This window comes from Alosa sapidissima, chromosome 14, assembly GCF_018492685.1.
Source record: "Alosa sapidissima isolate fAloSap1 chromosome 14, fAloSap1.pri, whole genome shotgun sequence".
Taxonomy (NCBI): Eukaryota; Metazoa; Chordata; class Actinopteri; order Clupeiformes; family Clupeidae; genus Alosa; species Alosa sapidissima.
Window position 1 is genome coordinate 30,771,996 of NC_055970.1, and position 25,610 is coordinate 30,797,605.

At 41.3% G+C, this 25,610-nt stretch overlaps 2 protein-coding genes across 6 annotated transcripts in view; one reads left to right on the top strand and one right to left on the bottom strand.

Annotated features, from left to right (window-relative positions):
* Window positions 1–19,626, top strand: part of LOC121681714 (protein FAM227B-like) — a 29,527-nt gene extending 9,901 nt beyond the window's left edge. For 2 of the 4 annotated variants that reach the window (XM_042061624.1, XM_042061626.1), the window contains 6 exons: window positions 15,787–15,911; window positions 16,649–16,806; window positions 17,714–17,791; window positions 17,883–17,957; window positions 18,187–18,253; window positions 18,526–19,626. In XM_042061624.1, the coding sequence (XP_041917558.1) occupies window positions 15,787–15,911; window positions 16,649–16,806; window positions 17,714–17,791; window positions 17,883–17,957; window positions 18,187–18,253; window positions 18,526–18,657 (635 nt within the window). In that variant the 3' untranslated portion in view covers window positions 18,658–19,626. Of the gene's footprint in view, window positions 1–15,786; window positions 15,912–16,648; window positions 16,807–17,267; window positions 17,319–17,713; window positions 17,792–17,882; window positions 17,958–18,186; window positions 18,254–18,525 lie in introns of those variants that run through there. The other 2 variants (XM_042061625.1, XR_006022255.1) reach the window with 2 other exon arrangements.
* On the bottom strand, window positions 1,335–14,003 carry fgf7 (fibroblast growth factor 7). Of its 2 annotated transcripts, XM_042061633.1 has the most exons (5): window positions 13,865–14,003; window positions 10,007–10,181; window positions 8,900–9,446; window positions 3,681–3,787; window positions 1,335–3,549 (listed from the first exon to the last, which is right to left on the bottom strand). In XM_042061633.1, the coding sequence occupies exons 3-5, from the start codon at window positions 9,183–9,185 to the stop codon at window positions 3,331–3,333; spliced, it is 612 nt and encodes a 203-aa protein (XP_041917567.1). In that variant the 5' UTR covers window positions 9,186–9,446; window positions 10,007–10,181; window positions 13,865–14,003; the 3' UTR covers window positions 1,335–3,330. The 2 variants fall into 2 exon arrangements, with proteins under 2 accessions (XP_041917567.1, XP_041917568.1); XM_042061634.1 differs by lacking the exon at window positions 10,007–10,181.
* Window positions 19,627–25,610: the final 5,984 nt, after the last annotated feature.

A 25,610-nucleotide genomic window follows, 5' to 3' on the forward strand; every position in this document is an offset into this window, starting at 1 on the left:
AATGTGACAATAATGAACTGAAGCAACTGGTAAAACTAAAGCAACTGGTAGAATTTCTGCACAAATCAAATGCTACTGAAAGACTGTGCAGTGACTTTGTTGAATTGAGATGTACTCCATATTATATTCTCTTTATTTGAGGTCATTGCAGGTTGTTGTTGTGTGACTTGTGGACATCATGTATATTTTATATCTGCTCACCTCAGTCAGCCACTACATACCTTTTTTGCCCATTGAAGGCCGAGCTTCTGTTCATTGTTAGATTATCTCCTGCGTCTCTCAAGGAGCCAAAGACTGTACAGCCTTGAGTTAAAATGTGTTTACATTTGGAACATGTTACAAATGATCTGCTAAGACTAACTTTGCGTGACTTGGCAGAAGCCTTCACCTTGCCCAGACTTTGTTTGGGTCAGAGTTATTCCGAGGTTTTGCTCTCTCAATTTGAGTCTCTTTATCTGTCATTCCTCTCTCGAAACAGATGTGAACCCAAACAGAAGGTAAAAGTCTCCATTCAATCCGTCTCTCTCGGCTTGAGTGCGGCGCTTTGCCAGCACTGCGCTGTACGTCAGGTGTGCCGGGCTTTGACATGACAGGGTTCAAATTTCACTCAATCTAATATAAACTTTTAAAGAAATTATGACAACATTCAGCTGTGTTGACTTTTCTCACTTGAGGGAAAGATAAAGTGCTGGTCCTTATCCAGTGATGTTAATATCCTGACCGTTGAGAAATCAGATTTATCACTTCCATCAGATGTATCAATTCATGTAAAGGGATAGAATCTCTTTTTTGTCTTTGTCTCAGTAACAAAGTGTCAGTATTTTTTTTAATTAAATTTAAAGTTTTTATCCTTTAAGAATTATATTTTAATAAAGAGCCATTTGTTATGGCTCTGACCTGCAGAAACCGAGGATATAATGTAAAATGGATACAGAAGAATATAATACACAGTTTTTATATACTATTTTAGGGCAGCTTCAGTTACATTGGCCATGAGTTAGAGCTGAAATATTTTTTACTGTATTATTTTACTTTACTTGATTGTTTTTCCTATACATCATGTGTAGTCCATTATGTGATATTGTATGAACTTCTGAGCATAGCAGATATGTACTTGTCTTGCTGCAATCCCAAGACTACCTCACAGTTTTAGAACTACAGGGCTGTTGGCTTACATGGGAATATGTGAATCAGGATGTTAAATATTAAGTATGATAGCTACAGTAGAAAATTCCACTGGGAAAGTGTGGGGAAAATAGGTTTATTGTGGTCAGAGATCAACTGCGATTAGTCGTTGGCATTTTCATAAAAAAAAAAAAAAGTGACTCGAATAATTGAAGTTTAGATATTTTATTATAATAGTTTTTTAAAAAATATAGAATCACATCAGACCGTGTTTATTCTCTAAATGACAGCAGCAGCGAGAGAGAAAAAACATACAACTTCAAAATATCCTATTTTAATAGCTGTTATGGTGTGTTGGCAGATTATAGTTTTATTTTGCTACAGTCCACGAGGCGAGTCTGCAGAACCTCCAGGTTGAGATGGTTCATTGACTGTGGCAGAATGAGGACGTGGTTCCGGAGATGTCCCAGTTGGGCTCCATGTTTGGGTCGGTTGGTGTTTGTTGTGTTCAATGGCTTGACTATACAGGGAAAGTGCCTACATTTTGGTGAGTTGTGGAGAGTCACAGAAAAACACTGTATCAAAGAATATAACACTTCTTACAACATCCATGATTCCACACAGAGTCTCTATAAATAACATAAATAAAACTGAACAATGAGGAGTACCAAGAAGAATTGTTCCAAGTTTAAAATGAGATGACTAAGGCAGTAATTTCTCTCTTTAAATACTCATTACTCAAATAACAGAAATACTCTGATTCCTAATAGGTGTGAAGTAGACATCAACTCAGATTTCACAAGTTTGATATTTTTGAATGTGTGCTAATTTTTAGCTTTGATTCTCTCCAAACCTCTGCCACATTAGTGTTTTTTTGCAGCCAAGGTAGCTAGGGTCATGTTTGTGCTTATACCATGATACCCAAGCCAAATATATGTAATTGTGAACTAGCAAAAACTAGTTTGTGTGTTCAGTTCATCAGGCAAAAGTTGTAACATAAGAAAATTAGGGTATTTCTTCCTAAATCCTAATTTGTATGCCTTGGAATTCCAATGATGTTTTGGTTAGAATATGGAATGTCTAAATCAAAGAGTTAGGAATAACCACTGAATGACCACTGAAAGACAGTAGGCTAGACTGTTGACTAGAAGAAGTTGATAGAAAGGGTCATGACCTGTAGAAACAGATCAGGTCTCAAGGAAGATAAATTTTACGTGCTCTCAAAACCTGTCACAGGGTTATTGGTTTACCAGCAGCTTGAAATGCTCAACTCTAAAAATGTTGACCCTAAACAGCAAGTAGGCAATTATGGAGCAGCTATTTAGTATTAATTAAATTTGAAGTATTGAATGAACTATCAGATATATGAGTACATAGATTATTTTTAAACATCTAGACATGGATATAAAACATTTAATTCTTTCACATGCTATTGTCCTACATTTTTGCATACTGTATACTGTAAAAGGCAAATCCAGCTTGCTTTATTTACAGTATTCCTACTAAATTACTCAAAAACAACTCATTTCAGTTTCTCAAATGTTTGTAAGTATGCTACTCAGTATGAGCTAATTGCATTTCAACATAGTAAATGCCACCCAAAAGATACAAGAATGTGAGCTAGTTGTTACACACTGAATTGACAGTATCTTTTATACCGTGGAATTTTGATGTAAATGCACAGCTTAATACTATAGGTATCTTATGTGATTTATGTTTAGTTTATTATAATAATAATAATAATAATAATAATAATAATACTATAACTGGTTTGCTGTCTTTCACAATTAAAACATTGGAAAGAATTATTTTGTAAGGCCTTTTGGCTTGATCTTTTGAAAACTGTTTTTAATAACTATCACTGCCTTTGTTTGCTAACTTTATTTACTATATAATATAACTATATTTGCAATTTAATGAAGGCTCTGTTATAAATGCAATAAATATAATACATTCAAAAACACACAATGGAAATACAATTCATGTTGTAATAGGTCAATTCATATATTAAGAAGTCAGCCTTCTCGTTGTTTCCAATAACACAAAATATAGCCAGAATGTGTTGAATGATATCCTGTGTAGGCCTACTGTTATGCTGGACTACATTGTTCAGAATGAATATGATGTGTGGATGTTTTTTTTTTACAAACTGGAGCAGCAGTGGCTTTATCTCGGACTCCTTGGCAGTGAAGAACAGTTGAGCTTTCAGTCCACTTGCTTGTCATCCTCTTTACACTCTCTGGGTAAGAAGTGACACGATATGTGCTCCTTGCGTGTTTTCCGCCCTCGCAAAGGCTTCCCTCGTTGTGACAGTGCTATAAACATCTCTGTGCCATTCTGCTTTGTCCACTTGGCTGACGAATATGCTGAGTAGAAATTTTCTAGGAACACCTCCTTGAAGTTGCAGCTTTCATTGTACTCTTTCTGTGTGGCAAAAAAAAATGCAGGTGGAAGCAAATGGTCAGTCAAGAGCAGAGGTATGTTGGCTCTGAGTAGCATTATATTCTAAGGGAAACAGTTCACACTTCAACAGCATTTCATAGGAAATAGTTTACCTTGCCTCTCAGCATTCCAGTTCGATTCATGGATATGTAGTACTTGCTCTTCACACCTTTGATTGCTAGCACGCCACCCTCTGAGACCGTACGGATTTCTAGAATACCTACAAGACAATTACAAGGAAAGGAGGCTTAGCCAGACCGTTTGGCCCCCATGACAAAAACAGGATGGCGGTCTTTGCCGCTAATCAGCCTAATCAGTCTGGCTTTATGTTAAAGTTGTTAAACGGTTTGGGTCATTACTTCGACCACAGCTAATGCCATTGCACATCTGGGAAGCAGATTAGATCGCTCTCCAGGGGAAGATGAAGGCTGTCTCCCTGCATGGGGCTTTGCACGCGTAGACCACTGCGCTTCATGTAAGACAGGGAGACATTACATGTGTTGGCACGGTCTTTCAAGAAAAATATTGAAATAATGTGTGGTTTGCATAAGCATTGTGTGGCACCATCAGTCAGCAACAGGCTGATAGGCATGCCTGTCCTGGTGGTGTCTCTTGAAAACTAGTTGGCTAGTTTCCTAGGCTTCACAGACAGATACAGTATAACTTTTACAAGTGATATTGTTTATTCTATTTCCACAAAAATGTCAGCATTAGAATAGCAATTGCATGAGCAGGTATGATTAAGGGTGAAAATAAACCATGTTACAGAGGGAAAAAGGATCTTGTGGCTCACCAATTCATGGCCCTTCAACCAATTCTTGGTTTGGTTTTATACTGAGAAGGATTTTCATGTATGTATATTTATTTTTGTGCTATACTGGTCCATTGTACCTCAAACATGAAGGCCTTGGCACTGGACAGAGGTTGAAAGACCTCATATCTTTCACATGATGTACAGTTATCTTAAGATAATTTACTGTATCCAGCCTGTGTTGGCTCATTGCACAGATCCATTTAACCATTCATTTTTACAAGGCCTTAAGATCGCTAAACAGCAATGATTTATCACTATAAACAGTACTTTAATTAGCTGTCATGAACATTACTGGACTATCAGTAGTGGTTCATTGGAAATGTCTCCTTGTGAAGTGGTATTTGTTCCTTACTTAATTCCTTATTTTGGTCAGACCGAATTAATTGTTGTCTCATCTGCAAGGCACATAGCTCTCTGAAACAATGACTTTGCTGGATTGCATTCATTACAATGTGATGGTCTGTAATGAATTGTTTAAGTGGCCATGCATGACAGTCCTTGTGCCTTGAACTTAATTAAGATGGTTTCAGTAGTGGTTTAGTGGGTTAGCTGACTACTTTAGCTCTTTTATTCTCTCCCCATATCAATGTATTATTCTGAAACAGGCAGGAATAGCATCTGCTAAGGATTCCCCCAGTCCTTTTAGGCAAGTCCCTCCACTCGGTACCCATATTGTAACGTACTTTGAGCACTTATCGGGCATCTGTTTCGGGCTGAACTGTGCGTGCGCAAGGCTTCATGACACGAACCTTGCTCCAGCAGCACATGATTGGCATGATGTACACACAAATATGGCCTTTTGATGAAGTAACAAAGCATTTTCTCCGGGTGTCTACATGGTACATCTGAGATCATGTGGTTACGTTTCAGCCTGTCCACATTTGACATAGCTTATTGCAGAAAGCATTGCCTTATTTTACCAGAGAAGCAAACAAATAATTTTCCAATATACTGGGTCGTTAGACATGAAGAAATTCAGATGGTCTTTATTATTTTCTCAAAACCAAAGGCTGTAAAGTCCAATCAAAGGGTAATATGCCAATAAACACATCTCATGACTGCAACACACCATCTCTAGCCTTTAAACCACACAGGCTGCTTGCAAAATGGTATTGAGTTTATCACACGCTCTCCTGTTTTTTTCTTTTTATAGTCCCTCCCAGCACATTTGTACCTGGTGGCACATAAACAACATCTGTATAAGGATCAACAACAAACGTCCAGATATGTTCATGTTTAATTAAATAGTTCATTTTATAGAGAGCACTTTATAATATTTTTTTATACTTGATTGCACAAGACAACATTTGAATGTAAGTAATTGCAAGCTAGATCAAAAATGGGGGACTTTTGCCTCACTTCTTGTGTCCAGGAAGTGTATTTGGAGTTTATTCCATGGAATAACCAATGAATTGAAGGACACTGGCATAAACAAAAAAAGGCTTGTCTGGAAATTTGGCTGTGTCAACTTTGATTTATTGTGCCATCAGCAACAGAATGCCACAGCTCTGTTTCACTGCTCCGCTATTACATATTCACAGCATCATCACCATTCCATCACGTTTTGGAATCCTTAAACAACCGCCTTTAATGAAAGTATGATGCATGTTGATGAAATGAAATTCCTCGGACGCCACACGTCATTACTTTGTCAGTGATGCCCTGACAGATGATTAGAGTGGGGGATTTGAGATACATCTCAGTCTGGAGACGCCCGCCTGGGGAGGTCATACCTGCGGCACGGGCCACTTAACTCTGCTCCGCATCCCCCCGTCCGTCACCGGCGGCTGTTTTTGTGCCTGTAAGTCATGCGCGTTTCCCATAAATGAGCAACTCCTTTTAGAAAGTGTTGATGTACATCTCCAAACAGGCGGCCTCCAGCCGACCTGGCTTTGATGTGGCCCTCGTAAAAGTGTTGTTTGCGCCTCCACCGTGTTTGCTTTGAATAGTGCAAACAATGTTGTGATCTCGGGTGATTTGCTGGACACAATTTTCTTGTCAAAGCAATTGACGGTAATCCGCCGGTTAATAGATGGGGAGCTGGTTGTTTTTTTACAGCGGTGCTCTGTTCCTGAAAGCAGCGTCGGCACAGTTGTTCAGAACCGTGGACACAGATAAAATACATTTCAGCCTGGACTATAAATCATTGGACATTTGTTTTAGATTCCAGGTCTGCAGTTAACATGCCCTTGCAAAGTCACGCAAACAAATATTCCAGTGGAACCCCGATGACCCCTCGCTCCGCTGTTTACTACATCACGGAAGGTCTTTCAACACACGCATTGTAATTTGAGTGTTCTTATTGAAGGGCATTTTATAGAATGACCTTTGCTATTTCATTTCACTGGTGTCGCGTGCTCTAGCAGCATGCTATATTCACTATGCCAGTGATGGATTTGAGGTAAAACAGGCATATGTCACTGGCATGGCAGAATTGTCTGTGGTATTACTGTTTCATGTCTGAGCAATTGCAACTGTTTAGTGTCTATGGGGAGATTCTGGCGTGCACACATGTGGATTGCAAATGTTAGGTCCAGAGTTCGCGGGGCTGCCTCGCAAGGCTTTCCTCCCCATCTTGAACAAATTTACCTCTGCGTCTCAGGCCAGCCTCTGGCTGGGCTAACTAATGTGTGGGTGATCCCTAATTCCGTCTTGTTGAATAGAAATCCACACTACTTTGAGTTTTCTCTTCTTAAGGATGTAGGCGACCTCTGGGAAACCAAAACCAGTGTTTTTGTCGGACAACAGCATTAAAGAAACCGCCTTCCCTTTCTTGTTGCACTGTTAGGATGTAGCTTGTGTGTGTGTGTGTGTGTGTGTGTGTGTGTGTGTGTGTGTGTGTGTGTGTGTGCGCGTGCGCGTGTGTGTGTGTATATTTTAGATTAATCATATTCAAGAAAAGGATATGAAATGGAGGTTTTCACATCTAAGTGGTTACATGGCTAGGATATCCCGTCTGAGTCCTCTCCCACCTATAGAGTTCCATGTGTTTTCCATTTAGACCACAAATAGAAAGGATTCCTCCGTCATAAAGAATCTCTGTAAGGGCTGAAGTGTTGAAGGATCAGCCATTGTAGCACATATATCATTTATCCTGAGCTTGTATAGTCTAAAGTATGTAAAGGAAGGAGGAAACAGAACATTTTGAAGCAAAAACTATTTTGTGAAACCGCTTGAAACTGCATTTATATTGGCTCCTCTGCCTTTGCTGCAGTTTGTGAAGGCTAAAATATTGTGAAACCATAAGCATATCATCTAAACAAAGAATGCTATTCATATAATTCTGACAGACAAACTGTTATTACACCACCCCATTTGAAGTGATCTAACATTTGTCGTCAGATTTTTCTTTTGTCTATGTCTAGCCAGGCATCTCCGAGCTTGTTAGTACACAAAGCCATGGAAATATGAGTTGGAAAGGAATTACATTCATGCACCACACAGTTTTCTTCAGAGTTCCCTAGTCACACAAGCCTGTTTGCCTTGTGCGTGAGATCGTCTGCCACATCAGGGTGTATCAATTTTTCTGCCTCTCAACGCCAATTGTTACGCAAGCGTCTTTTCCATCCACTCCAGAGACATTCCCTGTCACGCTAGCATTCTTGGGAACAGACTCTTGGTGAGATATGAGGAAATGATAGCCACCTCAAAGATTCTCTTACTGGAATGTGGGGCCCTCACACACACAAACACAGAGACACACACACACACACGCACACTGAAAAGATTATCATCTTAACTCGACATTCATTTGACTTTCAAAAGCGTTCTGATTAGGCATTTGAGTTTTGGGGGGCTTGCAGTTCAGTATGCATGTCTAGTTGTTCCCTCTAGTTAGCAGTTGATGACTCGAAAAGTCTTTACGGATAGTTTCATGCCACTTTTCATGCTATTTTTGCATAGTGATCTACATACTGAGTAAACACCCGACAGCAGCTCAATAGCTGGCAGCGTTGTGTATTTGTGTCTATTCTAAGCCAGGGTGCCATAGATAAGTTGCAGGTGCATGCGTGTCAGTGCAAATGACTGCTTTGGAGATGTGATTTCTCTCGAATATAGTTTGGTGTTTGTATTACCATTTGAAGCAATGTAAACCAATCCCTTTTCTGTGTGTGTGTGTCACTTTAATGTCAGTTCATCATTAGTCATGCCCAGAGAGCGATCTGGCACTCTCTAATACACAGACTCATTTGTTTACTTCATTAACCGCTTTGTCTCCATTGTTGAGAAACGCTCTGCCAAGTCAGACACATGTTTTACTTTACAGCTGTCAGTGTGCACTTTTAACTGAGACTCATGCCCTATTTACTGTCTGATAACATTGTCTGAGATACTGTCCAATAATCTTACATTGGCTTCACTCCAGGCTATCCCATGCGTGATGTTCCTCCTGAACTAATCCATCAAATCACTGCCTAAATACTGTTCTGTTGGATATTGACAATCAGAGCACAGCTGAAGGGATAATCACTCTGAGCACAGCACCAATTCTGGTAAGGAGAAGGAATCAACACTTACTGTAGCAGTTGGTGGGGTCTTGCGTTCCACTGATGATGCCGGAATCATCGATGGTAAGAAACCACTGCGTTCCGCTGAACAGTCTCCGGATCCGTACATCTCCTCCCTCCATGTAGTCATAGTTTCTGGTGTGCCGTTCATGTTTGGAACAGTTCGTAATTGCAGCCAGTTGCTCCGGGGTCCTATCACTGCAAGCCAACAACACACTGCCCACTAGGATGAAGGTATGCAAGTACAGTCCAAAGAGCAAATTTGGCAGGTTCCATGTCAGCATCCATATGTGCATTATAATGCAATGCTGGTGGGATTCCTGAGCACCATACTGAAATGTCCACGCTGGTGTAACGTGTGGCCACGAGGTCCCTGACCCCGGTGTCTCCCCCACACAGCAGGGGTCCTCTGAGGGAAACCAAACACAGGGAATCTGCTAGTGGGAATTTCACTCCGCGTCAAGCCAGTGTTTCTTCATCGTCTCCAGGTGTTGCTGAAAACCACAGTCCTCCAATGGGCATCATTTCTTGGGGCAATTTTCATGTGGATTCCAGAGCTACAAAATGCAAGAATTCAGTTAGGCATGTCCACACATATCTTTAACAGCCAGAAACCCTGATAAGCACGGGGCTTACAGTGTTTAGAAACACATCATGCTTGTTGCTCATGGACTACGACCGTCTCTTGATTCTCGCAGTCTTTCCAGGCAAATGTTTCTGGACAGACATGAGTGAAAGGACACAAAGGGCAGCTATAATTCAGAAAGGAGCATAATGCATGTGCCATTTTGCCTCTCTGTATTTTCTCTGCGTGTCTAAATTGTAGCCATGCTATTATAATCACCGACTCCACAGCGGTTAGTGCAACTTTGTCATAGTCCTGCCCACGTTTGTCTCCCTTAGCTGTCCTGACTGGGCAGAGGGTGCCCCCCCCCCCCCCCCCAACACGCACACACACACACACACACACACACAGTCACCCAGTGGGAGCTGTACCCAAGCCCCGCCATGTGTCTGTCTGCAGCAGAGCCTTTTTACAACCAAGGCACCCCACCACCTGCACAACCAACTCACATCCCACTGAAGTATTTCAAAGTTGTTTAAAGAAATAGCTTACATTTATGGGGTGTCTGCCGTTAAATCAGATAGTCCTCTCCAAATCCGTCTCCCTAAAAGTTGCCTTCCTGAGCTGGTGCTGTTGCTGGCACTCACTGCCGCTGCCTCTGCTGGGTCTGTGGAGTGGTGCAGTGGCGTGTGTGGACCCTGGGAGGATTGCTCCATGCATCTTCGCTCTGTTGTTATGCAGTGTGCTTAGATAAATGCCTCGTGCTGACCTCACTTGAGACCAATTACATCTCAGCCAGTCAGCTGTCACTTGGATGCTGGGCAGGAAGTGCAAGGGGAAAAAGGAAGGGAGAGGGCCTGTTGCTTTTGCCAGGCCCCTACTGGTCATGAGAGGGAGCCATAAACTTAAGGAATAGCTGATATTCCTCTGGTATGCACTAAGAATGTGCCCTTCGATTTGCATGTAGTCCCGACCTCAGAGAGACTGTTTGTACACCTCTGTCTAGCGAAGTCCAGCACTTCTAGAGCATTTTCCAGGAAATGGGGTAATTTGTAACCGTTAAATGTTTCTGCAAAACAGTCATTTCATGTGCATGGGAGCACTATAGACACAACATCAAAGAATCACCCCGATCTAGTGGCTTATTTTAAATATTGTTCGAAGCCATAAATTTCATGTGACGGGCAACCATTGAAGGATGGAAACAGATGACATTACAAGCAGAGTAGGCAATCTTTGTCAAAGGTCATTCTATCTATCACTTCTTTTCACTTCTTTCATTCTTTCTTTCACTCTTTGTGTGGAGGACTACAATTTACTGTTTTACACACCTGGCCTTTTCTTGCACTCGACACTTCAAAAGTTCACATGGTACCTAATGATCGAGTCTGTCGGGGTGGGGAATAGGCTTTGCTTGAAGTGGGAGAAACGTCTGGAGTGCAGGTCTCCCTTTAATTACTCTAACTGGTGCTTGTAAACGCCTGATCTATTAGTTGTCACTCATTGCCATGTTATTTGGAGATACTTAGAGGAGCTGGGTCCCTCCCATCATTTCAAAAAAACACATCTCAAAACACATATGAAAATGAGAATAAACATAGAGTGGAGAATACTGGAAGGTCTTGTGTCTTTAAATGCTATTTCCCAGATTCACTGCTACAGCTTTTGACCGCTAAATGTCAAATACAGCAACAACGAGTACTTTAGTTTTCCTGGCTAAGAATCTGGCAACACATGGAACTATTTCTAAGTTGTGTAAAAGCCTTTATTTTGTAACAACATACTTTTGAAAGAGGTAATATTTATAAATATTTATAGCCTTTGTTAATGAAATTGGTAAGGTTATTCTTTTTATAACTTGTATGCTTTATTTTTTATTTTATTTAGCTTTTTTTACAATTGGCTATTATACACCTGATTAGGAATAGTGCAGTGAATGGTGTGGAAGTTATCTTTATATGAAATGTAGTATTTCCCCACGCAAATAACGGCATGTATATGTTTAAAAAATATCTAAAAGTTTATAAACTGGCTGATATGAATGTGAAATAAAATGTTTTGGGATGTTTGGTTTCACTGTGAAAGATGCTGTCATCTTCTTGCAGGCTACATTTGTAGCTAAATTTAGAATTCCTTGTTGATTCAATACCCTACTTTGTCACCGGGTGACCGCACCGCGATTGCCTACCACTTTTAAGAGCATCTGATGTGAAGCAACGAATGTGCCCTTTTTAGGTCCTCTTTGTTCCAGATGGCAACCGTCATACAGGTTGTTTGAATTTATTGTTTAAATTGTTGCATGCTGTAAGCTAGATGAAAGAGAGCTTAGAAAGGAGGCCCCTGCACCACTGAAGTTTACAGTAGGGGGAGGAAGTGCGCGGCCCAAGGTGGGCCCACAGCCCCTGCGTGACTACGCCGCTCCTCCCCCCTCCCTCCCTTTCTTTATGGCAAATTGATTATTGACAAGAGTGTGGTCGTGCCAGAATTTCATGCACATTTGTAGTCACGGCTAGCCTGTAAAAGCCTCACCTTTCCCTTTAATGGACTACCAGCGCTCCACTGGAGTACGTAACACCGGCACACAGTCTGATTGCAATGTGACACGCAAGCATAAAATTGCATTGGAGGGCCAAGGCCAATTACAGCAACATTTCCGTGTGGTTTTTGTGCTTATTATCCCGAATTTGGGGGTTTACTGATGTACTCTGCTTCAATGTTGCGTTTTTACAAGTAAAATCACTTTCAAAGCTCGAGAACAATTGCAAGACCGTATATTTCCAGTGACTGCAGGCTTCCCCATCATCGAGCCATAATTAATTGCAATGTAATGCAATTGTAAACAGTGCTTTCCTGTTCCAAGAGAAATATATTTCTAATGCTGTGTAGTGGATTTTTTTAAAAAGCGCAGCTCCATGGGTTCAGTTGATCAAAGCTGGTTGCATGGATGGATATTACTAAGTCATTCAGGTCACAGAGGTAATTTGTGTAAGTGCTAACTTCAGCATTAGTGCTTTCTTCTCTTGTCTGGTTATTATGGCATGTTTGTTCCCAGTTACAAAACCAGCAAGCGCTTTGGTGTCAAATAGGTGGCATGTGGTCCCACAAGGGACCAAACCTGCAGTGACAGCTGTACCTGATGATGTATGTCACGACAGCTGCAACTTCATCAGACCTTAAATCTTCACTCCATTATTGAGTAAGTTCAGGCCAGCATGTTATGGCCACAACTTCCATTTTCCATTTTTCTTTGGTTTGTTTATTTGTTTGTTTTGACTGAAGTGGTTGTGAATGAAATGACGATGACTGTGTGGTGGCTGTGTTGTGATGCTTGGGTAATGAAAGATGAAGTCATGGTTCAGGCAGGGTAAAGCCGAGACGTTTGTTTGCCTATCCCATTTCTTTTTCTACTATAGATTTGCTGTACCAATACATTTGAACAATCAATAAATATATTTTACACAGATTCAGAAGTCAAGCTTTGGTAAAATGTGTCTACTTTGCATCCTAGACATGGGTAATGTTTATATTCACCCTAGCAAATCATTTTAATTGTCAGTATATGTGTCTTAAAACTGACTTCACCTCTTGTCTAGAATGCACTTAGAGGAGATGGCTCTTTGATGTGTTGTACATACATGTCACAAACACTTGTTTACACTGTCTCGTATTGATATGTCTGAACTCATGCCTGGTGAATGGATTGTGTTTCAGGTCAAGCTATTCTTGGGTGGTGGGTTTAGTTGCTCTGTGACTGTTTGTGTTAAGCTTTTGCTTTCTAAATTCCATGATAATTGGTGAGCTCTGGGGATGGTGCCTATGAACATACGTCGGCTCTATAAATAACCCGAGCACACATCCAGATGAAGTATCTCTGGCTTGCCTCGGCTACAGAGCAGATTTCTAATTTTTTCTCTGCTCCAAACTTGCAACTAAATTTAGCTGATATTTTGCTAATGCTCAAATCGATTTTCTATGAAGGGAAAAGATCACAGTAGATGTTACATTGTAGTTAAAGTAAGTAATTTCAGTGTAACTTACTGCTCTATTCTATAAACCACAATTACTACAAGTCAAGTCAAGTCAGTTTTATTTGTATAGCGCATTTAACATGCACAGAGTGCAACCCAAAGCACAAGGTCTTAACACTCTGACTGATGACTTATGTTCCTCAGTAAATGATACGGCACTTTAGTCACAGCCCTTGTCATATTAACTGCAGTAAAACGCATCATGGCATTTTATCACATCTTGTAATGGGGGATGTCATTCCTGTAGACATGTTTATACAAAATAGTGCAGATTTTAAAGTTTTTAAAGCCTCTCTCTGCTTATTCTGAAGCTCTGTACACTGAGTAGTCATCATCTTTTCTTACCAGCCACATGATTAAAAAAGAGTTCAGATGTACTCACCATGAAAGAGCGTAACTCATCCAGGTTCTTGTTTTTAAACACCATTCGCCTCTCTGGTCAGTTGATTGGACTCTACAGAGAAGTGCGTCACCTTGCCTTGCCTCGCCTAGGACGCTCAGCTTCCTGGAGACTGTCCGTCAGGGGAGTGAAAGCTGCTCCTCTCTTTGAAGCGTTTCTTTCTTGAAGACCTCACTAAAGTGCGTGTTGATGTAATAAAAGGTGACAGATTGTAACATCTCTCCAGAAAGAGGGAGGTGTGAAAAGCTGGGGCTGGGCCCTCCGATGCTTCCCAGAACATCAATCTGCAGCTCTCTCCCCGGATAAATGTCTCCCGTGGGCTTTTCTCCAAGCTGCTGGCGCTTGCTGTGCAGTATCTGCATTAAAAATCAAGCCATTCTGTTCAGTGAAACTACATCCTTAGATGTGCGTAGCATTTTTGAGGACTTTTCTCTCTGAACAAATGGGATGAATCAGCGTTAGCCAATGTCTGACTGTTTTGCTGTAGTCTGTAGGCTCAAAGACAGGTTTATTCTCACACTTAAATATTGTTTCACTGCTTCCCAGAACAACAGAAAAAAGATGTGGAATTGTGGCTAAATGAACTGGTGCTGGTATGTATCGTGGCTGTGGCTGGATCCTGAAACGTACCCCTATTATTGTGCCTGATACACAACAGTACCCATCACTCAGCAGACTGCTCGTTGTGGCAGGAGGAGAGCTGACAGAGCCCTGGAGTACACTGAGCTTTGATAATGTAGCCTGCTTTTCATCACGGGAGAACCACTCCAGGGGCATGTTTAAAAAAGCTGCAGGTTCCAAGAGAGGTCATTAGTGGAGCTCAGACATCAAAACATCAGCTCAGACATCAAATCATCACCTCAGACATCAACCCATCACCCCAGACATCATCTGAAAAGGAGAATGTTCGTCTCAAATACGCATCTTTTTTTCTCCCTGATCTCCATTTTCTATTTGTTTCATGTTCGTCTCTGAGGTGTCCATCAACCATTTGGTTTATATGGTGGGTGATTAGCACAGTAATGATTACAACCATGTCACCACCACCTACCAGGAATGGGTGTGATAGGAGGTCAGTAGAAGCAATGTGAAGTCTATAGTTGTAATAGGTGCAAAGTCTGTCTAAAGAGGATCTAAAGAGGATCTAAATTCCAGTGAGCTAGATGTGGCAGATCTGTTAAGAATGTGAACACGCATGACTCAGCGACGCAAGCATAAATAGATCCAAGGTAATTCACCAGCAGCTGTTCTGGATCATTGTCTTAGCTGCCTGGCCAAAAATCAAATGTGGACTGTAGTCAGAAAAGCAGCTTCTTCCCTGTGTAAACATGTAGTACTTTAGTGGCATTAAGTGTGAAAGACATCTTTAAATATCCAACCAAGTTCTAATTCAGGCTGGCTGTGTGTATAACTTTGAATATTCTCGAATGTGTGCGTGATATGCTGCTGGATGGGGAGCGTCTTGCTTATTTTAAAGGTCATTTTGCTTCTCTCTGATTGCACACTCTTCAGAAGAACGCAGCACAAAATATTTCAACCAAGAATCAAAATATTGATTCATCAAAAGCTCTATACTTCCTTCCATTTAATGTTCACAGTGATAATAATTACATACCAAAGACCCACTAGCTAAAAATGTCCTGTGTGAGTTCTGCTTTCCTGTTTTTCCCACAAATGGACAAATTGGCTGCATCTTTATCTCCTGATTATTTCTTGCTTCAAGAAATTCATTATTCATGCTGTCGCCAAACAGCAATAACAGTACTCATTTTAAGACTGTCTCTGCCAAATGTTGCTTTCGATGTTTCTCTCCTCTGTGCCTTTCCAAGACAATAACAAGCAAAAACATGAGCCCTGACAGAAACGCTCTGAGACGTGGTTTGATCTGAAAATATTTACTCTAGACTTCCAGGCCGACCTGACCGAGCGCATCGCCAGTGCCATGAGGTCCGGCGTGGTGCAGGCCCACACCCCCACCATCAGCAGAAGAAGCTGCGCTGAGGTGGGCAGCCACGGCAGGAACCGAGAGGTGAGCTGCTGTGCAGCCTTGTGTCGTCCCCACTGCCCTCATCTACCTCAGCATCTGGGGATTTACGCATAGCATGATGCAGCCAAAACTAGTCTGACCTATGTGTGTATGGAAAGACTACACTTAATTCTGATTGCTCATGTTGTGACACCCCTCCCACCCAGACATTTTTTTTTTTGCATTGTCGTCGTGGGGGATGCCATACAGTAATGCGGGGAGGATGGCCTCCTATCTTCCCCCGTAATTGTGCTCGTCTCCAGCCTAGAAGCTGGGAGGTTGCACTGTGTGTTTACCGCAATCACTTAAAGCGTTTCCATCCCTCGTTCTGAATTTAAATTACTGTCGCCTCAGTTTGTGGAGTAACTATGGTCTGCACTTGGAAACAAATTATGAAACAATCAAAACAAGAAGTTCTGGTTTCCTGTGTAAGATTGTCAGGCGGCTGATCAGAGATCATTTTCGGTTTGAGTGACTCCAAACCTTTTTCTCTTTTAGCTTTTCTGATCATATTTTTAACATCTGTCTCTATTTGAGTAAAGATTAAGGATTTGAGTTTATTGTCTTTGGTTAGTTAGCATCATAGATTATCATCTTTGTTGATATGTGTCTTCATAACACAGCTGTGTTTTAGGATTCATCATGTCAAATGTGTTGTGTAATGATTATTATTATTACTATTAGTACTAATAATACTAATAACAATATTAATAATAAATATTAATATGCCTCTCCTTTAGTCACACTACATTGGCCCGGGACCTCAGTTTGACCATATCTACTTCAAGCCCTGGGGTCAGAGCCCACTGGTGGCCCGCTACCTCCAGCTCCATGGCATCCCCTCCACGGCCGGCTCCAGCTCACGCAAGGTCAAGCGCACAGAGATCGCCACGGTACCATATCCTTCTCCGTCTGTTTCCCACATCGGACGAGGACTTTTATCTACAAATAACATGGGGCTCTGTTGGGGGAAGACGAGGCATATTTATCCTCCAGAAGGAATTTACCATCAAGGATTTCCTTTGTTACAGGCAACATGAATAATTCCTCTCGCGAAATGATGTAATGTTTGTGGAGATCTTTTCCATTGATTTCATCAGGATTATATTGGCTCATAAATTACAATTTACAGGGAAGACTAATGGCTTTTGGAATTGGAGTTTGTCCCCTTGGTTGCAACCTTCCTGTAATGTGTAATTGCCTCCACAGATGTTGGGGGTTTATCTGATGTTAAGCTAAGTATTCTTCCTCTGGAGGCTTCTTCCCAGTGGAGCTTTTTGTTGTTATCATTGCGACAGTCGTCCGTCTCTCTCTCTCTCTCTGTCTTTTTTTCTCTCTCTCGACACAAAATGTTTCCAGATGATGGTATCCCTCGCCTACAAGGAGGCCCCTGCTGCAGCTGTTTTACAGGTTGTTATTCAGCTAATATGTAGAGTCTTTCAATAACATGCTAATAAAACATACAGGGACATGTTGCAGTTTTCCACAATATAGTACCACTTCAAGGGTAACATGGATTACAAACAGCGGGAAACTCAATAATTTGTTGGAGGTTGTGCTACACAAAGCACATTAGGCACATGAAACGGCCTATATATCAGGCCCTTGTGGACTAAATGGTGCAATTAATGATTCTGGCACAAGTGAGGGCTTTTTCTGGCTCATAACGGAGCTTCCGCAGTGTGGCTTTTGCTTTCCGAGGTACTCAGTCAGTCGAGTCAGTCATGTTTCGAAGCCTGCTCTGTCTTCTAATCGTGTGGTCTTCTAACTGCTGTGGTTAAGTATTCCTTGACCACTAAAAGCACTCCAGAGAAACCCACGTACCAGGAAGTGATCAGTGAAACGCAGGGCAAGATCAGCAAATGGCGCTGGAATTATAACCAGTGAGTTCCTCTGCTCTGCTCTCTCTCACCCATCCTCGCTGTCATCCATTGCAGTGCTGGGAGATGTTCACTCCTGTCTGCTTCCTTTTAGGTTTTCTAAGCAGACCAATGAGGCAATTGCTGGGATACACAAGAGAAGGCACCTCAAATTTGTGGAAATAAATAGGTATGCAAAATACAGGGAAACATTGCCACCTTCAAGGCAAATGTAACAGGAACTGAGCAGAAGGGAATAAGTGCTGCCTGCCAGAATGAACTGTTTGACAAACTCAAAAGGGTGGCCTTTTCCTTTTGAATTATAGTCTAGTATGCTGTAGGAATGCAACATATTTATTGCAGGAGTGGAACAGTGATGTATGACTTCAATGGATACTCTTGAATCCCCATTTTGTTAGGCTTCAGAAGCAGCTAATGAACAGAGCAGAGATAAAAATCTACAGTGATGGCATCATGAACAAATGGGTGAGTGTTAGGCAATTGTTAATGCTCTGCACTAAATATGACATCAGCTATGCAAATGTGACAAACATGTTCTTTGTCATTTATGTAATAGCAGTCAGACCAGGTTCTCATTCCGACCAAACAGTTTCATTCAATGCTACTGTTTCCACCTATGCAAATTGCAGTTGAGCACAAATGTTTAACCATGGAAACACATAACTTAATTTAAAAATGAACAAACACGTTAAAAAATCATTGTCATTCTCTCTCTTGCATCTGGCTGTTGTGATCAGCACTGTGCTGCAGACAGTACGAACCACAGACATCGGCTGAAGCCCAGCGCTGGCCAGAAGGGTGACTCAGACGAGAGCCGAAACGCAGAGGAGAACCCCAAAGCCCCCGAGCAGCCGGGGGAGCAGGCCTGACCACACGGCTCTCACATTCATTTACACAGCACAGCTTCCAAGTCTTTTGTTTAAAAAATATGCGTGTCAGGAACAAAAATCCTTCAAGTGTCATACATTTTTGGCTCTAGGCTCTTTAAGGCTTTAATAATAAATGCTATTTAGTTCATGTCCATTAGTTTTACAGCAAATTTGAGAAATAATACTAGTTTTACTCCTGTAGCTGTTTTTAACGACAGGCCAAAAAGCCAGTGGCTAACGCGTATTTGCTAGCTGTGTTTATGTTGCATGAGTGTTGTGCTGCGAGGTATGGGCTGGACAGACTGGCCTGTTACCTGTCAAAGAGGCATCAGGGAAGTAAGCATTTTATGACAGAGGCGACACACTGGCATGACAACCCTACATCCTGTTCCATGGGAAGTCATAAAAGAGGGGCCTCTCCTGGAGTTAGATTACCTTCTACTGTAGTATAGCTGGCAGTGTCCTCTCTCTCTCTCTATCTCTGTCTGTCTTTCTCTCTCTCTCTCTCTGACCCTCCCCTTTCTGTCTTTCTCTGACATAAGGAGCAAGTGTGTGAAGTGCTTGATAGTAAATCTGTAAATGTGCAGTAATATCCATGAACTTAAATTGATGGGGGTCATGCACCCCATAGTTTTTTTTTTTATATTCGGCATACAGCTTTGAATAGGCATGCTGAATATCATTTAGCTCATATAGGTTGCAATGAAAACACAAATCTCTATTGTTTTTACAAATGTAAATTAAATATGTGCTTCAAGTCAAAAATAGCCATACCACAGGCTGATTATCTCCATACATTAATGCATAAAATTATTTAGTTAAATACTACCATAAATACTGATGATTTCATGTTTTACATCCTGTGTAAGATGTCCTTGCCAAGTCCTTGCCAAAGATTGAAAAACTTAATTTCTTATAAATTCTCAATAAACAAATAAAAGCTGTGCCATTTTAGAATGTTTATCTGAACCCTCATAGCTCTTAAGCATCATTGTCCTTATAAATATAAAGCTATGACTGATGACATTAGATCATACTTTGCACAGTGTTTTAGTGTTTGGAAAGGTTAAAACAAAGAGGATATCTCATAGTGAATCAGGGTTTGGACCTCTGGAGCCTCTGGGGAACACAGTCATAGCCTTGCGTTAGGTCAACAAATGGGGATGGATTGTTTTTTAATTGCAGGGGTTGAGCGAACGGAAGCTGTTTTTGGAGCGAATATGCCCACCACCTGATTGTTGAATTTGCCCACCACCTGATTGTTGAATATGCCCACCACCTGATTGTTGAATTTGCCCACCACCTGATTGTTGAATTTGCCCACCACCTGATTGTTGAATATGCCCACCACCTGATTGTTGAATTTGCCCACCACCTGATTGTTGAATTTGCCCACCACCTGATTCCAACTGCTCTGGTTCTCTTCATTGATTTATTTCAATTTATTTTACCCAGGCCCTGGAATATAGCGCATTACCGTTGATGTGTTGCTTGGCTGTAGTCTTCTAATTCAACACAGATGAAAGGCTTTCTAGTTTATATGGTAACAAGAAGAAAATTGACAAATGCATATATATATATATATATATATATATATATATATTGGTAACGTGTGTATATATATATATATATATATATATATATATATATATATATATATATATATATATATATATATATATATATATATATATATATATATATATATATATATATATATATATATATGTGTGTGTGTGTGTGTGTGTGTGTGTGTGTGTGTAATCTCTAGTCTGCTACACATGAAAAGGGATTCTTTTGTGGCCATTTGTTTTACCACCGATTAAATTGCTCTGTAGTTTCGGCCCCGATGGTCTAAGTGTGTGTCTGTGTGTCTGTGTGAAAGCTGTCTGTGATTATGGGTCATACTTCTCCACAATGACCAATGCCAGCCCCTGTCGCCCCAACCAGTTCAGCACACTCTGAGCGTGAGAGCGCACTGCACCTGCATGGTGCAGTGCGGCCGAGGGCCGTGGGGTCAGGCCACGTCTGGCCACGGTCACCATCAAAACCTGTGAAAGTGTTTCATTAACACTGACTGGCCAGCCAGCAGAGCAGCAGCTCTGAGCGTGTGAGGGAGAAATATGGGCAGCAGGTGGTGACCAGGGCAGGGCAGGGCAGGGCAAAGGCAGGTTGAGTGATCTGAGGTCAGACGGAGCCCATGGACATGCACACACGCGAGGTGTGTGGCTCCAGGAAACAGCTTTTGTAATCAATTATGCCTTAGAGCTCTGCTTCCTCTGAGGTGGACTAACGCCTCCTGAATGGAAAGGGATGGGAAAACAGGCCAGAGCCAGAGGACTATACGTGTGTTGGAGTTCACCTGTATAATATGCCCTATCTTAGCATAATTAACTAATGTTTCTAATATGCTCAACTTACAGAAGCCTGTGTATGATTTTAATAATGGCTTCTTAAAGAAATGCCATGTGCTGTTAGCTCTTCTATCAGTGGAGCCGTCTTTACTAAACAAGACATTGCATACCTAACAGAGGATGACAAGGTGGAGGACAAAAAAACCCTTTAGTAAACAGTTGAAGGAAAATGTTGGAATAGCATGGCCTTGCAGATCACTTCCCCGAGTGGGCCAATTGCTCAATGTGCTTTCACTCAGGCCATATCTGGAGTTGCGTGAGAGATTTCCATATCTCACACAGTCTTGTAAATCACAATTGAACAGTAGTAACTCAAAGAATGAACCCCAAACACGGCTGGTTTCAATTTCAGCCGCTGTGTCCTGCCAAGACTGGGACTGACTCAGAGACCACCCTTTGGTAGAGTGAGACTTAACTGGCCAGTTCACCTCAGAGTGCTCCAGTGCTGGGCTGCCCTCCTCACGTCATGCCTCAGTGGCCCAGACTGAGCCCCCAGCCGAGGGAGCGGTGAAACAGACACGCACGCACACTTGCATTCACACACACTCACACTCACACTCATTCACACTCACACTCACATTCACTCACACTCACCAGGCACTGCGCTGCTCAGCACTTGCCATTAATTTGCCAGGTCCACAAAAAATCATTAGCATCTGCCAGCACGTGTGGAATGCTTGTATTCTGAGCTCTAATCAGTTTACAAGCCACAGGTACATCGCACCTCAGATGTTAAAGCCCTTAATATGTGGGTTGAGAAGGAAACAGAACCTCTTGGCATCATTTTTGCACAGCCTACGTGTTTACATTAAATCGAAAATGAAGGCATGCTGAAAAATAAATTAACCAGAAGACGTTTGTTTGAAGTTCTCAGAAGTGTCAAATGTTGCCAAATGGACACAAATCTTGTATTTTGAAGAAGGTTATTGAGCATACTCTTACGCCTAAAAAGTCCCGAAGATGAGAATCACTCCATTTATCACACATGTTCTTAAAAGATCACTAGGCACAGGGAACCGAATGTCATTAACATGTTCCTTCCCTTTACGGTCACAGTAGTTCAGTGTTTTCAGTCTCTCATTTTGAAGTTCACTAAATGGTTTGTTATCTCCTTGGATGTGTGTTAGATGTCGATCAAAGTTCACTGATTCGTTGCCTTGGAGTCTTGGCTTTTTGGGGGAGTTTGGGTGAGGTTATTATGAATTGTCCCTTAAGGTGTTGACCCTTTGATGTGCCTTGGTAGCCACTCAGGGCCATATCATTAAACATTCTTTAGAGCTCGGTCACACAGGCCTGGTCTTGGCACGCGACAGGCAGCTGTGGTGGGGGGGGGGGGGGAGTTCTCCCATTGCTGGCTGACTATCTGAGTGTGAGCAGTCTTGTGGACTCATGCTGGCTTTTCCTCAGGCTGTTCTGACACATCCAAGCCAGAGCTCAGATAGTCATCAGGGCAATGAGGTCTAGTTTAAAGACAAAAACAGTCAATAACATACAACATAACATACATTATATAATATTGATAAGCAAATAATCTTTTGTCTAATTTGGTCTCAATATAAATTGTGAATTACTGAAATGTTATTATTTTTAGATGGCAATAATACCCTTACATTAGGTCAGAATTGGTCAGATATTTGCTACTCAAATCTTTGTTTCATTTTGCCATTCTTCAGTAATAAATTGAATGCACTTTAGAAATAGGCCACTACACTCTTAAAACAAATGTGTTGTCCCTATCTGGACACAGAGATGTGTTAAAAAACAAAGCTGTGTTGTGTTGTTTTCAACACATTCGTTTTAAGAGTGTACTGATACAAATCTATAATCTATAATTTTCCCAAGAGACTTGGAGTAAGGAAGTACATTAAAGCATTTTATGAAACAACTGCGGCTCTGCAATATCAGGGGTCTGGAATAAATGATAGTGTGGTTAGAACTTTCTCACGCGCAGAGATTGAATGGGTGGGGTGTTGGGGGCTGCGGGGGCGCAAAGTATCAAACAACCTTGGAATATACCAGTGCGTGTGAGATCTCAGAAAACACCCCAGTGAACAATCAAGGCATAATGAGGGATGTCTAACCATCTCGCTAGATAAATAACCGCAGCTAATAGAAAGAGTGTGTGCTGCATGTTCCATAGACACACACGTTTATGACTGAAGAAACAAATCTCTCCGAGAGCTCGTGCCCATTATAACTAATCACTGATATTCCTGTAAGTGACTGCAGAGCACACAGAGTGTCTGCTATAAAACAAACTAGCACTCTATTACACCACTAGCCACATAATGTGAGCGTAGCATGAATAAGCGTGACAAAAAATGTTCAAAACCTGTATATAATCAGCTTACATATGAACTAAGTAGGACCAGAGGGTGCTGGGCCTTTGTTTGCCTTTCCATTTGCAAGTCTGGCACAGGTTCAGGCCACCTTGAAGAATCTGAAAACCATTACAGTGTGCTTATGGTCAAAAGAGCAGCATGTATATAGGGTATTGCATGGCAACGACTGACATTAAGTAAGAGTCCTTTGAAAAAACCTGAGAGAGAGACCCGAGATATCGTGCAAGGGAGGCAAGCTGAGACCAACAGACCTGCAGCGGGGCTGGCTTCCGCCTAAACGTTTGAATTACAAACAGCCTCCGTGTCATTCACATGGACATGTTTGGTTCCAGGGAAAAAGGGCATCCTTACAGAATGACGTAATTTACAGCAGATTTGGAGAAGACAGGGCAGCATACCTTCATAGTAGTTTGGCACGCCATCTCTGGCATGCTACAGGGAGATGGGGATGCTTGCTCCTTTTGAGGGCATAAATTGCAGGCTATACTGTCACAAACATCCAGGCTTATGGGGTCATATTTCCTTTCATAAGTTACAAAGATTACTTACTTACTTGATACCGTGTACTTTTGCATTTAAAGGAGTTCTCCTGGATGCTAAAAATATGCTGAGAATATCATCTGTTTCTAATTACAAGCACGTTAGGAGTAAGACTTATATATCTCATGAGAACCATTATGTGTCTGCACATAAAAAATGCATCTATGTCAAGTTTCAGCAAAAATATATTTTTATCATAAAAAATGATTATAAAAGATAAGGTATTTAAGCCACAGTATCATGTTTTCTCTTGGCCAGGCTGATACTTATATTCAAGTTTAATAACTTTACTCTTAAAGGGACAGGATGTAGATTTTGTTAAAAGAAAATTCTTTATATCTGTTGTGCTGCTTCTTTTACTGCATTTATTAATCCGTTCAGAATAACATCATTTTTGGTATGTATATAAATATTCTTTTTTTAAATTGATAAAAAAAAAATACTGTTTAAGATGTTTTATGCAGATGATTTTATTTTGAATATTATTGATATATATATATAAATATGTTTTTAAATTTGATGCATGATCTGATGTAATGTTCCAAGAAATTCCTTGATGATATAGATTGGCTTGTCCTCCAAAATTCCAAAATAGCATACAGACATCCAATCAAATAGAAGGTGGGTTAAAATAATGTTGTGATGAGCAGGGAAATCTGAAATGTCTGTGAAGCTCAACCCATCATTGATGTATGGCAGATGTGCCCCAAAAGCATAATGCTTGACATGCAAAGTAGCGTGCATTCAACAAGAAGAACAGGATGTTACGAGACTGCAGGGATGTATTGTCTTTATAGCATTTTGGGGAGATGGTTTAGCAATACCTATGATGAAATATTACTTTTGGCGGCTAAATTAGGTCATTTTGAATAATCATCCTTCTAGTCGCAATTATTATGAAATGTAATAATTTGTAATGCTTTAACTTCACTCTCCATGCTAATATCCTGATGTAATGCAACCCATGCTGTTGCACTTTTAAATATGCAATACCAAGACAGTTTAAGGGCTTCAATTAGTTTTGGACAATTTGAATTCTTGGAAACCAAGAGGCCTCAGATGAAAAAGCTATTTCAATCAGCTGCTACCCCTCTTCAACATCACCGAATTCTAACGAGTTCTGACAAGTGACGACATGCGACATCAGACACCAACGGCAAACTGCCCACAATACGAGAGAGCCTGGTGAAAGTGAAATGAACCCAGCATACATCCACCTGCATCTTTCATATTTCTGTCTGCGCTCGTTTAACAGAGCGAGTAAATCAAAGACAGACCTCGGTTCCCAGGTCTTGTAAAAATGCTTTAACCAGAGCCAGTGATGGGAAATGCAGCACACTCCCATTATACTGTACACAACACTAATTAAGCAGCCCATCTGCTCACGGCTCGCATGCTAACTTGCAATTTGCTGAATCTCGCATGTGTTTGGAGCGGTGCTGCTGTCTAGCTCTTGCTGCGGTGGGGACATGTTTGTAGGGCATTATCTGGATGTCATCATAACCACAAGAATCAGGGCCCTGATGCTATCTGCCCACCCAGTCTACTTTGTCAACGCTGGGAGCCTCAGAGCCACTCACGAGAGCCCAGTGTCCTGGGCGGCCCACACAGACGGCAGAAGCCGTGCCACTTCCGCTCACATTAGAGGGTAAACACG